The 14,689-nt window shown below is 52.2% G+C and overlaps 7 protein-coding genes across 7 annotated transcripts; 3 read left to right on the forward strand and 4 right to left on the reverse strand.

Moving 5' to 3' along the window:
• Nucleotides 1-434: 434 nt before the first annotated feature.
• BJX67DRAFT_382921 (uncharacterized protein) lies at nucleotides 435-767 on the reverse strand (the record flags this gene model as incomplete). Its single annotated transcript, XM_071033327.1, has 1 exon — nucleotides 435-767. The coding sequence occupies one exon, from the start codon at nucleotides 765-767 to the stop codon at nucleotides 435-437; it is 333 nt and encodes a 110-aa protein (XP_070884414.1).
• A 1,464-nt stretch (nucleotides 768-2,231) lies between these two features.
• On the reverse strand, nucleotides 2,232-4,225 carry BJX67DRAFT_185357 (uncharacterized protein). Its single transcript, XM_071025242.1, has 2 exons — nucleotides 3,292-4,225; nucleotides 2,232-3,234 (listed from the first exon to the last, which is right to left on the reverse strand). Exons 1-2 carry the CDS (start codon nucleotides 3,877-3,879, stop codon nucleotides 2,641-2,643), a joined length of 1,182 nt encoding a protein of 393 aa, XP_070884415.1. The 5' UTR covers nucleotides 3,880-4,225; the 3' UTR covers nucleotides 2,232-2,640.
• An 892-nt stretch (nucleotides 4,226-5,117) lies between these two features.
• BJX67DRAFT_185338 (putative nucleoside hydrolase) lies at nucleotides 5,118-7,123 on the reverse strand. Its single transcript, XM_071025241.1, has 6 exons — nucleotides 6,990-7,123; nucleotides 6,824-6,927; nucleotides 6,598-6,767; nucleotides 6,510-6,544; nucleotides 6,158-6,454; nucleotides 5,118-6,104 (listed from the first exon to the last, which is right to left on the reverse strand). Exons 1-6 carry the CDS (start codon nucleotides 7,026-7,028, stop codon nucleotides 5,481-5,483), a joined length of 1,269 nt encoding a protein of 422 aa, XP_070884416.1. The 5' UTR covers nucleotides 7,029-7,123; the 3' UTR covers nucleotides 5,118-5,480.
• Nucleotides 7,124-7,561: 438 nt separating this feature from the next.
• On the forward strand, nucleotides 7,562-8,681 carry BJX67DRAFT_185441 (uncharacterized protein). Its single transcript, XM_071025244.1, has 2 exons — nucleotides 7,562-8,470; nucleotides 8,632-8,681. The coding sequence occupies exon 1, from the start codon at nucleotides 7,655-7,657 to the stop codon at nucleotides 8,132-8,134; it is 480 nt and encodes a 159-aa protein (XP_070884417.1). The 5' UTR covers nucleotides 7,562-7,654; the 3' UTR covers nucleotides 8,135-8,470; nucleotides 8,632-8,681.
• Nucleotides 8,307-9,874, forward strand: BJX67DRAFT_185288 (uncharacterized protein). The gene is made up of 2 exons (XM_071025239.1): nucleotides 8,307-8,470; nucleotides 8,533-9,874. Exon 2 carries the CDS (start codon nucleotides 8,540-8,542, stop codon nucleotides 9,728-9,730), a length of 1,191 nt encoding a protein of 396 aa, XP_070884418.1. The 5' UTR covers nucleotides 8,307-8,470; nucleotides 8,533-8,539; the 3' UTR covers nucleotides 9,731-9,874.
• Nucleotides 9,875-10,735: 861 nt separating this feature from the next.
• BJX67DRAFT_185550 (protein ERV29) lies at nucleotides 10,736-12,633 on the forward strand. The gene is made up of 5 exons (XM_071025245.1): nucleotides 10,736-11,166; nucleotides 11,285-11,397; nucleotides 11,524-12,017; nucleotides 12,076-12,140; nucleotides 12,204-12,633. Exons 1-5 carry the CDS (start codon nucleotides 11,000-11,002, stop codon nucleotides 12,274-12,276), a joined length of 912 nt encoding a protein of 303 aa, XP_070884419.1. The 5' UTR covers nucleotides 10,736-10,999; the 3' UTR covers nucleotides 12,277-12,633.
• A 1-nt stretch (nucleotide 12,634) lies between these two features.
• Nucleotides 12,635-14,634, reverse strand: BJX67DRAFT_185291 (uncharacterized protein). Its single transcript, XM_071025240.1, has one exon. It carries the CDS (start codon nucleotides 14,434-14,436, stop codon nucleotides 13,282-13,284), a length of 1,155 nt encoding a protein of 384 aa, XP_070884420.1. The 5' UTR covers nucleotides 14,437-14,634; the 3' UTR covers nucleotides 12,635-13,281.
• Nucleotides 14,635-14,689: the final 55 nt, after the last annotated feature.

The following is a 14,689-nucleotide window of genomic DNA, read 5'->3' on the forward strand; positions in this document are numbered from 1 at the left end:
AAAAGGATGTAGGCCCGAGTCGCAGGACCCGGGGCCTCTAACATAAATGCCAAGGAATTTCCCTCAGCGAGAATCCTACCCCTACCTGCTGCCTGGATGGCTGGCAAATCAAGCGCATGAGGCTTTTTGTTGGGGAGGGGCCGAAGAATCGTCGGATTTTGCGGTGTCGTGTGGTGCCTGCGGGCGACGTTGACTTGCATGCTTGGCGGCGGCTGCGCCGACAAGGGAACATTTGCGCCAAGGAGGGATGCGCAAGCTGATGCTGCATCGACATACTCTTTCCGGAGGAGGCGTTGTGAACTCTGAATTCGAAGCCAAGACTGCCAGGAGGATCGACAGTGAAGGAGGTATTGGCGATCGGGATCGGGTCTTGAGTTGTTGAGGTCGAGAGACGGAGAGTTCAAGGGAAGATGGGAGTGTGAAGCGGGAAATCATCAGGAGAGCCGATCGAGCCAAGCCGTCACTTGTAACTCAGTGTTATACTGCTCTGGATGACAGGCATCACTGAACTCTTGATGGGTGATGAAAGTGTCCATATTCCGTTGAGTCAGGGGGATCTTGTATCGGTTTTTCTGTCTCAGGAGTTCTTTCTCGGCACGCGCAGAAGGTGATAATTTGGACAGCGTATTTCGGATGCGTCGAATACCCCCAGGGACGTGCAGGTGTGAAATTCGGGGTGGTCCAAAGGGTGTATCGACCTTCCAGGGACCTTCAGAGGCGATGGAGCGGGCGCTCTTCTTGCGTTGGTGGGAACGAAATCGAGCCATGATGAAATCTAAGTTGATTTAGGAGTGGTGAGTAGAGAACAGGAGAGGGCTCATGATGGGGAAGGGAACCAGAGGGGGAGCGGCGGGGGTTGGGGGGAAGAGCAGGGTGTTCATATAGGGGAGGCGGAGGAAGACAGGCGCACCTTGTGCAGGAGGGGATTCACCGGGGGGAGCGGGGCCTTGGGGGCCTTTGGTGGAGGTCAAGTCCAAGTCGGGGTCTGGCTTGCCAGTAGTGCGGGCGCTGACGACGCAACGTGCCGCGAAGAGCTTCAAGAAAGAGGGAAATGGAGGTTGCACTACCATCTTGGCATGGTCTGGCATCCTGGCTCAGCTTGGCTCCGCCCCTCCAGGCTCCAGGGATCTGTGAGTGACTCCGTGGCTCTCTGACCCTGGATTCTGGCAAGGGAAAGAATGATCCTCGAGGCCGAGTCCAGAGTCATTGGCCTGAGTTTAGGTATTTACGACTGTGACTCGGACGCTTGTTGCGAAATCCCTCCGAAAGTGTGACCCACCAACTGACATCATTGACACCCGAGCGGAGTTGACCTCCAGAACTCCCTCACTCAAGTCTCGGATACCGGAATGCCTTTGCTTCCTGGATACGAAGAAATACAACCTTTCAAACACTCTCGTACAAGTTACCGAAGTAAACCGCACTATCAATTGGCATCCTGACAAGAAAACGCATCAGTGGATCCTGCCTCCTTGGCAGTCGATCAAGTCGCCCGCGGGGCCTCTGGTCCCAGAATCAGAAGCCCACAGCAGCAAAGAGGCAGTCACTCGTGCCTCGAATTTCCTCCCTTGAAAGTTCGCAGTTACACAAACTCAATAGGCCGCGTTCAGCGCGCTGTTAAAGCCCTGACCCAATCACGCATGGTGGCTGCCCCGGCTTTTCCTCTGCGTCGTGAGCGGTGGAAGATTCCAGGTGCCTTGGCGACAGCCCCCTCGATCTGTTTGGGCAGGCGAGTCAGGACGCCCTCGGTCGTCGTCATCGAGCTGTCTCCAAAAACGGTTCAACTTTTCGAGTGGCAAGTGGATCGTCCACCACCACAACATGTTGCACCAGCCGCTATGCACCTGCACAACTTGAAGAACAGATTCTGGTGAGAGGAAGACGGGCGCACAGACTCAGATGTCCAGAATCCCTCCGTCTGTCACGTCAGACAAACTTCGGGATGGAACCTCTCGAAGGATGAGCCGGGTGCGGGGTATCAACCTCTTCAGCACAGACGAAGCTATCCGAATGAAGACATCCCGAGCAGCCTTAAAAACCTTAGTCTTTACCGGGGTCTTTGGAGGTGCGTGGCCCTCCCGTTGGTTGAGCAGAGGTTGTGATCACCTGACAGAAGGACCTAGTCGTTGAGAATATTCATGGGCAGGCTCCTGATTGATCGTATTACATCAGGCATTTACCAATGGAGTCTCTTGAGGTTTTGCTCAATATTCTTCTCAGAGTAGCGTGGTATGGGGTTCTAGGTTCGACACAGACGATAAATCTTGCGAAACCAACCACAAATAAGCCGGTTGGGTGACCCCTTTGGTTACTCAATGAGCGAGATGCTATTCTTCATGGCCCTTGTTGGTTCCAGACCAAGTACACGCGATTTCTCCAGAGAAAGCTTTTCCCTGTTAGGTGCTCTCCTCCCAGAGATGTGGTGCGACCTGCATTGGGATGCGCGACCATACGAGAAGAACACCGCGGGAAGAAGATCATTATCACAGTAGAAAGCCGGCCAGATCAAGTATTGAACGCTATTTATATCATTATTCGTATACCGGCCCAGTCAAACAGGAGAACCATATAAGCAAGAGACCCATAAGCACCCTAAAACGCCTTAACGCCTTTTTGAGTTGTCGACGACAACATCTATCATTAAGCATCATAACTGGCCTGGGAGATTAACAGGTCCATCACGCTCATCCTTTTGCGCTGAAGATCAGGAAGCTTATATTTCTCGTCTTCACGAGACGCAGCAGAAGCTGTGGAGGCTCCATGGCCGGAGTCAATTGATCCCCGCGGATCTCTGTTCAGCATGAGCAGAGCTGCAGAAGCTTCGTGATCCATATCGGCCGAAGGGCCGTTGGAGAAAGGAGGCTGGATGGCGGGCGACGTTCTGGAAGAGGGAAGAGCCCATGAGCTACGAGCGGACCTCATTGCTTGCTCGCTCGGACGCACAGGCCCAAGTGCAGGGCTGGGGAGGATAGACGGTGGAATTTCTGACATTCCACCGGTCGAAGGGATGCCGCTTCGTGGCGAGTACATGGGAGAGGTGCTGGCAAAACCGTTGGGGGAGACCTCGGGCGACACTGATGCCGAGTATGTGTGGTCTTTGACTTCTCCAATAAATTCAGGGGAAGTTGGTGATAGAGGAGCGGCAGGTAAGGCTGAGGGGACCGGTCTCTGATTGCCAGGGACTTTGAGGTCCTGAATGCATTTTTCGAGGTAATTGACATAGTCAATGCTGGCCTAGATATTGGAATGTCAGATGAAGTTTTGTAGCAGATAGGCTGGAAGGCGACGAACCTGCAGGATGGCGAGTTTATGCATCTCTTGCCCACGGCAGGCCGGGATCATGTTCTTGAGAGTGGCAAATTCCTCATTCATCTTAGATCTCCGCCGTCGTTCAATCAAACTGTGAGCAGTTTTCCTTGCAATCTTTCGACCAGCTGCGCTGGTAGCACTTGGTTGCTTTTTCTTCGAACCTCCTGATGCGGTGCCATTGGCGGCAGTAGCTTTTGTGTTTCCTTTTGGAGCAGGTTTGGCAGAAGTGGCGGTTGGTTTCGGCGAGCTCTGGCTCTTGGGTTTCATTTGAATGATCTTGCGGGTGCGAGTGGGAGGGGGAGGGAGGTCTAGATCCTCAAGCGGCCTCTTCAGGCCAGCATGAGGAGGATTCGCATCGCGGCTCGGTTCTAGTTGCGGCGATGTTGGGGACGCAGGGAAGAAGACAGACGGGTCTGACTTCGAGGATGCCCTACTAGCATTGTTCACTTTGGACGGACTGAGGGCCGCAGGGGGCAGAGCAAAGCAATCCGAACCATCGACCGTTGTCTGGTCCTTGATGATGAACTCTCCAGACATGGAGGGCGTGGGAGGAAGGCGAGAACGTGACATGACCTGGATGAGGAGGGTAATGGGTGCGACAATATGTCTGCGACTTCCTTAAATGCGGAGAGTGCAGTTGGGGCGATTGAGGCAGAGTCGGACAAGAACCGCCAGGCGAAGTTGGGGGTCGCACAGTCTTGCCTTGACAAGAGAAAATCTCGGTCCAAGGCTGACTGGGGTACAAGGAAGCTCTCTTCGGGACTGAAGCGAGAAGATGATAATGAAATGAAGAGGAGGGGAGGAGAGAGGAGCGGCTCTGACTCGGGAGGAGAACTGCTTCTATACTCCCGACGACGAGAAGAACATGGTGGCAAAGTCGCGAGAAAACGTCGCGGAAGCTATGGAACGCTGTTGATAAGAAAAGAAGATCGCAAACATTGGGAGCGAAAATTGGAGCGATCGACGAAGGAGGGAGAGGTGGTTGATTGCGGGTTTCAGGAAGCTCTTGCAAGTTGTGTCGCGTGCTTGAGAGCCCACGCGGTACCAGGCGCCGCTCTGATTGGCCCGCCCGGCTTATCCAAAGGAAGCACGAGACCGCTTGCCTTGAGCCAACTCGTCGAGGTAGTCGGTGCCCGTGCTTCGGTTCACTCTTCTGACGGGTCGTGCTGTGGATTCACGTCCCTTGCTTGAGGCCTTGGAAGCTCTTCTCGGCTGCGGGGTGTGTTATCGCTCCGGTCGAGAGATGGAAGAAAACGGAGCGATCAAGAGCATGCTGCCCCGTGATGAAAACTGATTGGTATTTCGATTCGCTCCCCTTCACATGGCGTTGAGCCCATCTCGAGCTTGCGTCGTGGACTGATCAGTGCAGACAAGCGGCCGGCGCCTCCAGCTCCAGGGCTTTTTCTCACAGCTCCCCCATCTGGCAATTGCCCAGAGGCACGCATCCTGATTCTCCACGTGCGATTGGGTCACGGCTCATCCACGGAGATTTGATGGAAGGGGCCCTGCTGAAGGCCTTAATGATGATGAAATGCTTGAATCTGCATTAATAATCTTCCTCACCGAGTTGTCCGTGTCTCGTGTGAGCCTTTTCCTCCCTGGGTTGGTTTGGTTCTCGTTTCTTTTTCGAGCTCACACTCACCTCTGAACTGTCAACGCCAGTGAGAGAATTCCCTCGGAGTTTATCATAGTCTTCATAGATAATGTCGACCAATGCTCCACTTATCCGCTGCTGTCTCCTGGATTCGCATGACCGTCTCACCAATAGAGATTTCGCCCGTACGACGCAGTAGCTATGCTGGTGATAAAGCCGGTTGAAATCTCAACAGGAGAAGACGGCATGAACCTAGGGGTTTGGTCTCCGAGAGTCTCGTAAGGCGTTCTCAGCGCCGAAGATGTTATTCCTCACATAGGAACCTGTTAGGTGCGGTCACCGCCGATGGGTTTACACAGCTCCCAGGCACTCGGACTATCTACCTGGCAAGTCAACAACTTTTCTCAACCCGCCTTGTGCTCAATCATAGGCGGATCCTAACCAAGTTCTAAGAGGAGCATCAAAGCTTCTCTATTCAAGCGGATCATGACGTCTACATGAACATATGTACACACAGCTTTGAAGATGCCGTGTCCAACCCCCTTCGCCCTCCCCAAGCCCCACACATCGCGTTCACTCAAGTAAATAGCCGTTCGATAAGGACCTCTCCAAAGTTGCTTTCTGCTGGAGATTTGTCCATTCTCCAGATCCGGTTTCCGGCTCTCCGGCTCAGCCAGAGGCCGTGATCACTGGAGCTTTCCTCGTCCCCGTCAATTGGATGCCTATCTCTTCGGTCGATGACACACGCTCCCCGCGTCCACTGGCCGGTTGTCTCTACCCGGATATCTTCGGGGGATGTCTCCGATGGTTTCCAGCCCTCGTCATCCGCGGTCAGGGCGTACCAGACACATACAGGGTCGTGAAGACTGAGCTCCGCCCTGTCTCCGCTCTGATTCTCATGGAGCCTTTCGAGCGTAGCAAAAGTGTGCGCCATGAAGGCAGAAACCCACTCAGCAAGCGGGGAGCCCGCCTCCAGCAGAGGGGTGATCGCTTTCCGGAATTGGCCACGATTTAAACCATGCCTGAGGGTGATGTCCAGCGGGAAGAGGCGGAGGGTAAGCTGTCGGCTGAGGCTTGATGGAAGGGCCGGGAGACTTTTGCTTGGTGGCAAGGTACTCTTCGGGGAAGGAGACGTAAGGGAGTAGACCCGAGCGGCAGCAAATGCATCAGCATACGAGTTGAACTCGGCGACAGGAGTCACCTGGGTTCCACGTTAGTGGCAATTATAGGCCATCCGGAGTTGGTTGAGCTTACGTTTCCAGGTTCATGCACGGCTCCTCCCATAACCACGACTTCCTTAGCCCGAAGGAATGTCTCTGGATCAGCTGCGGAAGCCAAGGCCAGGTTGGTGAGAGGGCCCACGGCTACAATGGTAACAGTATCTGGGTCATTTTCACGCAGAGCACGGAGGATTTCGTCATGCGCAGCGCACTTGGAGGGGATGAAAGATTGATGCGCATTTGTACCTGTACACACGGGTTCGATTTCGACAGGCTCATGGGTTGGATCAAAAAGGTGCTCCCATGCGTCCTTCGGGGTCAGATGGGGATGCTGTCGTGGCGTATCAGCCAAGCTGCGCATACCTTCAAGATTTGAACCTACTTACGCTATGATGAATGCCGCCTAGGCCATCAATGCCATCTTGAGAGTGTCAGCAAGGGAAGTGCGAAATGGAGAAAGAAGTAATAGCTCACGGAAGAAGTCCGCCAACATCCTTTGATCATCTAGAGGGTTCTCAGCACCTAAAGCAACAATTGGGCGATGAGACCGCAGTGTGTCGAAGCCTTCCGGTCTTCCCTGTTCGCGGCGCCATCGCATCTCCTCCTCGAGGATGTGGAACATGGAGACAACATTGCGCAGGCAGCTACATGTACAGTTAAGCAAAGGGAAGCTGATATCGCTGACCTCGAGTCGTCTCACCTTTTCACCTCGACATTACCAAATGTCAAGGAAATCAGCAGAACCTCAACGCCCTCTGACTTCTCAGAAAATGCAAGTAGAAGAGCCAGAATATCATCGATGCCCTTTGCGAACCGTGAGCGCGTATTCACCGGAGTGACTTGAGTGATGGCAAACAAGAGCTTACAGGATCGGTGTCAATGATGATCCGCTTCTTAGACGCCATCTGCAATCCAAACTTCGTCGATGTTCGGAAAATGATGTCTTTGAGGAAGAGTTTTCAGTCACTGGTCGGTGTATCGTAGAAGATACATATCATCGTCGGATATCGCCGACGATTGAGGGGAGAGGTGGGATGTCTTGGCGACCCATCTTCTCAGCTCCACCCATTGTGCTCTGCTCAAATTAACCCGCAAGTTATCTTTCGTGCACCATTCCAATTGAGCATCTCGTCACTCGGAACGAAAGCTCCGCTCCTCGGATTGTATCGGCGATAGCAACGGTTGACTTCGTGGAGTGGGAAGAGGCCAATAGGAGGTTTTCTCCCTCCCAACCACGGATGATTCGTCCGAATCCTTCACCATGGGAATCTGGGTTCTGGAAGAATAATGACAGGGGGTCAACGCTGCAACTGGGGTGGGAGATCCTTCCCCGCACTCCTGTCATCTCGGAGATTCCATCAACACGTTCTGCAAGACAGGGATGCAAGGCAGGATTCTGGATTGCCAATTTATCAGAGAGTGTCTTGGCTGCGACAAGAACTGGGCGAGAAGCCAGCCACACGAATCAAGTGAGCACAGCTTTAAAAGGACCATATCAGGACTCTGGAAATCGGTATGTTATGGATAAATTATGACTTTAACTGTGTGGATCTGGGGGAAGTCAAAGGTGATTGGTGAAGTCCTGGCCAAATTGAATGGCCTGGAGAACCGGCCTTTGCTCCTCTCCTCTGTCCGGGCAGTCGCTCGCCCAGATCGCACCGTGTCCTCTTCCTCGACTGCTCTCCCCTTTTCTCCTCCCACTCCTCCTTTCGAAAATCAGTGGCACTTTCTCCCCAAGGCTTTTCCTTTCTTCCTCTCCCCGAATGTTTTCCCTCTTTTTTTTTGCCTCCTCAAATCGCAGATCCACCTCCCCGATTGTGCTAGCTCTCCCGATGCTACTTCGGTGACGCGCCAGCCGCTTTTTGCCGCACCGTCTTGTTCAGAAGCTCGCCTTGATCGCACTCTTCCACGCCTGCAATTGATCCAATTTCTCTCCGATTGGCAACGTGGATCTCAGAGAGTTCTTTTCATCGAAACACCCTGTTCTCGGGTGGTGGTTAGCTGTTCCTGACCTCGGAGTCGTCTTGCTGTCCGGTTTCCGTGTGGCAATCTGGCCTTTTAGCGCAACAAGCCCCTTTGTTGTCCGACCACTCCTTTCCCATAAGAGCTTTGGCAATCCAATGAGTAAAGAGTGATTAAGAGCTCGCGAGAGATCGCCTTTACCCATTCTACCCGAACCTCTTCTGCGCCTGATTTCTTGTGCTTCCCTCCTGTTGTAACCGCAACTCTGCTCGCAGGTCGTACCACCCCGGCCGCAGAGCTACTTTTCTCGGATTTAAACCTATCTCCATCCCCCAAGTATTCTGTCACAGTTACGCTGCGTTGGGCGGGCTCCGATTCAATAATTGTATGTACCAAATACCCGCCGCTCTCTTGGAAAATCTTTGGCTAACGAATACTTGCTGATAGCGTAACGATGATGAATCCGTATATTAGCTGGGCTATTGTGCTCGTCGTGGCAGGTAGCCTGGGTTGGTACTACAGCGAATCAAACGCTAAATCCAAAAGCACTGTGAAGCCCGTTCTCGAGAAGACAGAGTCCGCGCCTGTGGCGAAGAAACAAAAACGAAAGGCGAAGAAATCTCCTGAACCTTCCCAAGCTATCACTGCCACTAGTGAGAAGCCCAAATTTGAACTCCGGACTCTGGACATTGATGTTGCAGACGAGGAGATTGACCAAAAGGAGCTGGCAAAGCGGTTTGCTGCTGTGAAGAATGGTACTTCTTCATCTCAGTTTACCACTGGTGAAAGCAAGAGCCAAAAGAAGAAGAACAAGAAGGCCGTCGCTTCCCGGCAGCTTGAACCAAATAACGGAGAGCGTTCGGCGTCGCGTCTCTCCACTAGGACGTCTTCAACAACTGGTGCCGATGCTGATGATGACCTCTCCTCAGCTGGCTCGCCTCAGGTCAATCCCACCGTTCCTGCGGTTGGTTATGTCTCCGACATGCTTGAGCCACCTGCGGCTGGAGCATCTGTCCTTCGTGTTACGGGCTCAGTCGAATCGGACTCGCAGAAGAAGAAGGTCAAGGCTCAGACCTTCAAGCAGGTGGAAACTAAGAAACAGCGCCAACAGCGGTTGAAAAATGAAGCCCGCAAGGAGCAGGTCCAGGAAGCCGAAGCGCAGCGACGCAAGCTACTTGAGAAGCAGCTCCATACTGCCCGTGAGGCTGAACGTCGCGAGGCTGCTAAGTCAACATCGGCTCCTCAGTCCAATGCCTGGCAACCGAAAGACCCGGCCAATCCCGTTAACGGCACTGCTCTAACTTCCCAGGGCTCTAAAGTTGAGCTTCTGGACACATTTGAGCCTGTTGGCAGCTCCGACAAGTCCCCTCCTACTTCCCATGAGTGGAACCAGGGGCTCCCTTCTGAGGAGGAACAGATTCGTATTCTCAACGGCGAGGACGCATGGACTACTGTGTCTACCAAGAAGCCGAAGAAAAAGGGTGGAAAGACGGACGAAAGCGAAGCCAGTGCCTCTGAAAGTCAGCCGGTTCCAGTCGCCCCCACTCCCATCGAGCCGAAGGTGAAAGTAACCCCGGCTTATCTCCCCGACGTCCTCCGATCCAACAAGAAAGGCCACCCTCTTGACTCAGACTGGGCAGCATGAACACACTCGTCTCGTCCCTGAGACCAAATGTATACCCTATTCAGGGAAGTGACTCCTCACGCTCGGAGTCTTCTCACCAGGAACTGTAATTATTACTTTTGGTTCTGGCGTTCAGGATGCATCATTATACCAAAAAGCCCACCGCGTATCTAGCGACATGGTTTACTTTAGCGAAGCAGCGAAGGGGCCGAGATTCGAACGTCGATAAGCGCCACAAACGCTCGATCAAAAAAAAGAAGAAAAGCACCCGGAACAAAGAACGAAAAACAGATCCAAACTCCTAAAACCATGTACTTTTTCACCTTGTTTTGCCCAGTCTCATATTTTCTTCCTCTGTCAGCTTTACACACGCCGCTCCTTCCCGGAAATTGGGTGTTTCCTGTGGTGTCAGTCTGTATCTACTTCACCATGAACACTAGGATCCCTGAGGTTTCTGGCGAGGCTGATTCAAGAGAGACGGTTGATGCTCTTCTTCAAGTTCTGGCTTTGTGTATTTTACATCTTGTGCTGTTAATTAGGACACCTCATCGAAGCTTGGGGAGGATGACGACCTTGATTCGGGAATGGTACATGTATTATTTTTCTTCTTTCTTTCCGGTCTCTATGCACAATATGTGCAGAGTTTGGCTTTTTAGGTTGCCCTTGGTCTGCCAGGGCAGATCGGCATTGTTATTATTGGCTTTGGAACAAAGATCATGGATGTACCTGACTTGGGGTTCATGGAATTGTGGCTGTGTTTGAACTGCGCCAGTCTGGAATGTATGAAGGTGACAAGAATAGCTTTTCAAGCACTCAAAGAGAGCTATTTTGGGAGAGAATTTCAATTTTGCCTGGTCCTCATAAGACAGTTCGCAAGACTTGCAAGATTGGCAAAGGTTGCAAAGTGGATGTTGTCACTTGAAGATCACGCCTGAAGAGCTTGGCACCTACACCCAAATAGGACTAGCGCTGTATTTTGGTCATCGTGGCCTGAAAGTCGAGGAAGTCACGGGCCTCGGAGGCGGAGTTGTTGAAGAGACAACTATTCAACTTCCGCCGGTATTGAACCCTCAACTCTCCCCTCCTCTCCTCCACTTCTCCCCGCCGGTTCCTCTTTCCTTTTCTTTCTCGTGGCCTGATACTCTGGGATACTCCTCACGTTCAACCTTTCTTTCTGTCAATTGCCGCCTCGGATCTCCTTGTTTGGACCCTCCTGCTGCCCCCTCCCTTCCGATCCGACCTATCTTCTCTTGACTCTACACATCCGCCTACGACTGATATTTCGCTGCCATGGCGCAAATTCGCGGCACTGCAGGCTATAACCTAGGCCATCAAAACCCCTTTGGAGGCCCCGGGAGCGCTGCTGCAACAAGCGACCCGAGCCCCTTGGATACTATACGTGAGCACACAAGCAAGATTGAGGACTGGCTAGATACCGTTTCGGATCCGGTTAAGCCGTAAGTGCCTACTCTGGGGACTTGTTTGCTTGATCATGGCTTCGGTCAAACCCTTTGAATTCGGGACCGTATATGGACCGATTTGGAACCCCACTGACGTGCTGTCTTTTGACCCCAGGTATTTGCCCGCCGTTGGTCGTTTCCTGATTGTCGTCACCTTCCTCGAGGACAGCTTGCGTATTCTCACGCAATGGAGCGACCAGCTTCTATACTTGCGCGACTATCGAAAAAGTAAGCTCCATATCCCATCGATTGCCCTGTCAGGACCGGAGAGACTCACTCCACCCGCACTCTCGCGCCACATGTCCTCGAATTTCGAACCTGAAAAGCAATGACTAATTTGCACCTTTTCTTCAGTTCCCTGGGGAATTACGCACGCTTTCCTCATCGTCAACGTCGTGGTTATGACGGTATGCTCCGTGTTGGTGATTGCCCGTAAGCACCCAGAATTTGCTGTCGCTGGCCTGTTGAGCGTTGTTCTCATCCAAGGTCTTGGATACGGTCTCATCTTTGATCTGAACTTTTTCCTCCGCAACCTGAGCGTTGTCGGTGGTCTGCTCATGGTTCTTTCGGACTCTTGGGTCCGAAAGAAATTCGTCCCAGCCGGCTTGCCTCAGCTGGACGAGAAAGATCGCAAGATGTACGTTCAATTTGCTGGCCGCGTCTTGCTTATCTTCCTGTTTGTTGGATTCATCTTCTCGGGTCAATGGAGCTTGTGGAGGGTGGTTGTCAGTCTGTTCGGATTTGTAGCCTGTGTTATGGTCATTGTTGGTTTCAAGGCCAAATTCAGCGCTATCATGCTTGTGCTCCTGTTGAGCGTGTTCAATGTGCTGGTTAACAACTTCTGGACGGTATGTATTTTGCTCCTGTCTTACATGCTTCTCGAATTTCGGGCTGACAGTGTATTAGCTCCACCCCCATCACCCTCACAAGGACTTCGCCAAGTACGACTTCTTCCAGATTCTATCCATCGTGTAAGTTGTTCAAAAATGATTCTCGCAATTCGGGTCCCAGGATACAAACTAACATACAAATAGCGGAGGGTTGCTGCTCCTGGTGAATATGGGCCCTGGCCAATTGAGTATGGACGAGAAGAAGAAAGTTTATTAGAGCAAGCAAATGCAGTCTGGAGAATTCCGTCAGGCGAGAAAATCCTTCTTTGAACTGACAGAGCCAACTACTATTATCTCTTCACCTGCTCCGATCTGGGATGTTGCAAGCAAAGCATGTCTTGTACGAATTTCTCAACGTTGTCTTTTACTTTTTGGAAAGTCGACCCAGTGTGAAGGTTGTTCTTATAAAAGCAGAGTCGTCGCTTATCTATATTTATCACCTCTCCGTGATTAACATTACGGATGCAGTCAGTGAATTGGCTGTTTACGGAACGAAGCACATACTATGCATACAAGAATCGAAATCAAATCGGAATTTATTCAATCTGACTTTCTGGTTGACTGAGACTTTGGCCCGGATTCCTTTTACTGTGTATTCACGCAGGATAAGAACCTTCTTCGTCAAGGTGGTGCGACCTGGTCGTAACTGGAGGTGAAATCGAATGACAAAGTGACGGGTCAAGTTAATTTGCTACGTACCGGAATTCTCCAAGGAGTAAAACGTTCTTACTAGGGAGCTCTAGAATCCTAGACGCGGCCAGAAAGAAGAGTAGGCAAAAGCGCCGGAATTGCAATGGGGACTTTCACAGCGCAACTATGTCTAGTCCCAACAGCGTACAGAGGAATTGAAGAATGACGGGGGGCTAACGTGAGGGAAACGAAATATGGGTCTTAAAGTACGACAACCTGCGGAGGAGCTGAGGAGGAATGATACGCAAGGCGAGTGGTGAAAATTGGAACAAAACGACTTGAATGCTTTTCGTTAGACTTATGCTAGCCTGCCATATACCTTCTATGCCTGAAGCCGGAATGCCCTGCGCGTCGCTTATGCATACGAAACTCCGGAATTGCGGGAGGTGAAGGTGGTGAAATAAACGAGACCAAGTTCTGTAGCAGAGTAAAGAATAGTCCAACCGTGATACTGTCCAAGGAATAAACCAAAGATTAACGGCTCCCATAGTACATGCATGACAGGGTTGTCTGAGAGAAGGAGACCGCGACATTAGATGTCCATGCTCCATCGCCACGGTCGTACTCGTTCAACTTGGCCTATTTCAAGATCGTGCAGTTCTTCGAGCTGAAGGCGCAGTAAATGGACCTCTTTATTGTCACGATGTGTTGTGATTAAAGACCTTGATATCAAAGGGGGCGGAGCTTCATTGTGGCTACCGGGTCCTTTGGAAACCGGTCGCGACACGGGGGTATCTGGTGGGTCCAAGTCTGAATCAGCGAGGGAAGACAGCGTTGAACAAAATTCTGATGCTGAGTAAAAGGAGGACGAAATGACAAAGTGAGACTCATCCTTGCCATACGCAAAGAAGCTTGGTGATGGTGCGCGGGGCAGATCTTGCGGCAGTGATGCTGGCGTTTCTGGGGAACAGAAGCGAGAAGAAGTCGAAGGATCCGGAGATTTTTCGGTGATATTGATAGCCAGAGGAGGTAGTGTATGGCCCCGGCGGGCACTGCCGAGTCGCAGACTGCCGTAGTTGACCGGTCGAGCCAGAGTAGGGCTCTGTTCCTTTCCAGCCATGACTTTGGCGCTTGGCGGGGGTTGAAGCATCCACCGTGTTTCAGCCCTACTCTTAGGGCCACTAACGATGGGTGGGTGTAGATCGTTGACCGGAGGTACTCGAGGGATATAATATCTGCTTGGAGTTCGAGCGTTGACCTTTCCCCGGCCGGAGAGTCCGACCGATGAGCCCTTGACCTCCATTTCTTCCCCCCAGAGCGGTTCGTCCTCCCGCTGATACCGGAGCATACGGTTCCAACGGTCACCCAAGTGTCTGGAGCCAATGTTGCTTAATTTCTGTGATGTTGTAAGAGAGAGGCCGGGGCCTTCACAGGAGGCGATCGACAATGCACCCGTATCCCAACTATCCATCCGGTAGTGAGCGGTAGATCGATGGCCGCCGCGCCTCTTTGGTGGACCAGGACCTAGGGCTAGCTCTTCCATCCACCCCGGATTAGTACTGAATGGAGTGGGCTGTGAAAAGAGCTGAGGTTGGTCGGTGATGATAGCATCACTCTGCTGTTTTTCTCTCTCCGAACGTGAACGGGCAGCTTCCTTCTTGCGTTTTCTTCGGTCTATGGAATTGGCACAGGGAGTGCAGGTGGCGTAGTAGAAGACAGCGGACTGGGCACCTCGGAAGAGCCACATGCTGTACGACCTTCCTCAGAGCCTCAAGAGGGGCTACAACTTGGATGAAGCTAATCAATCACGGAGCAGCTAGAGACGGTTACCGGGATAGATCAATAGCTGGATGTCGCAAGGCGAGCCTGATGGTGGGATGCTGAGCGGAGGTAAAGATCCGTAGCCAAAGTGACCGGGAACCGCATGGGGGGCAGCTGGACTAGGAGATTGAGAAGCCACGGGGGAGCCACAGGAGAGCCACAGGGGGAGTAAACGAGGG

Source organism: Aspergillus lucknowensis (assembly GCF_044049455.1).
Source record: "Aspergillus lucknowensis strain CBS 449.75 chromosome Unknown BJX67scaffold_32, whole genome shotgun sequence".
In the NCBI taxonomy this organism is placed as follows: domain Eukaryota; kingdom Fungi; phylum Ascomycota; class Eurotiomycetes; order Eurotiales; family Aspergillaceae; genus Aspergillus; species Aspergillus lucknowensis.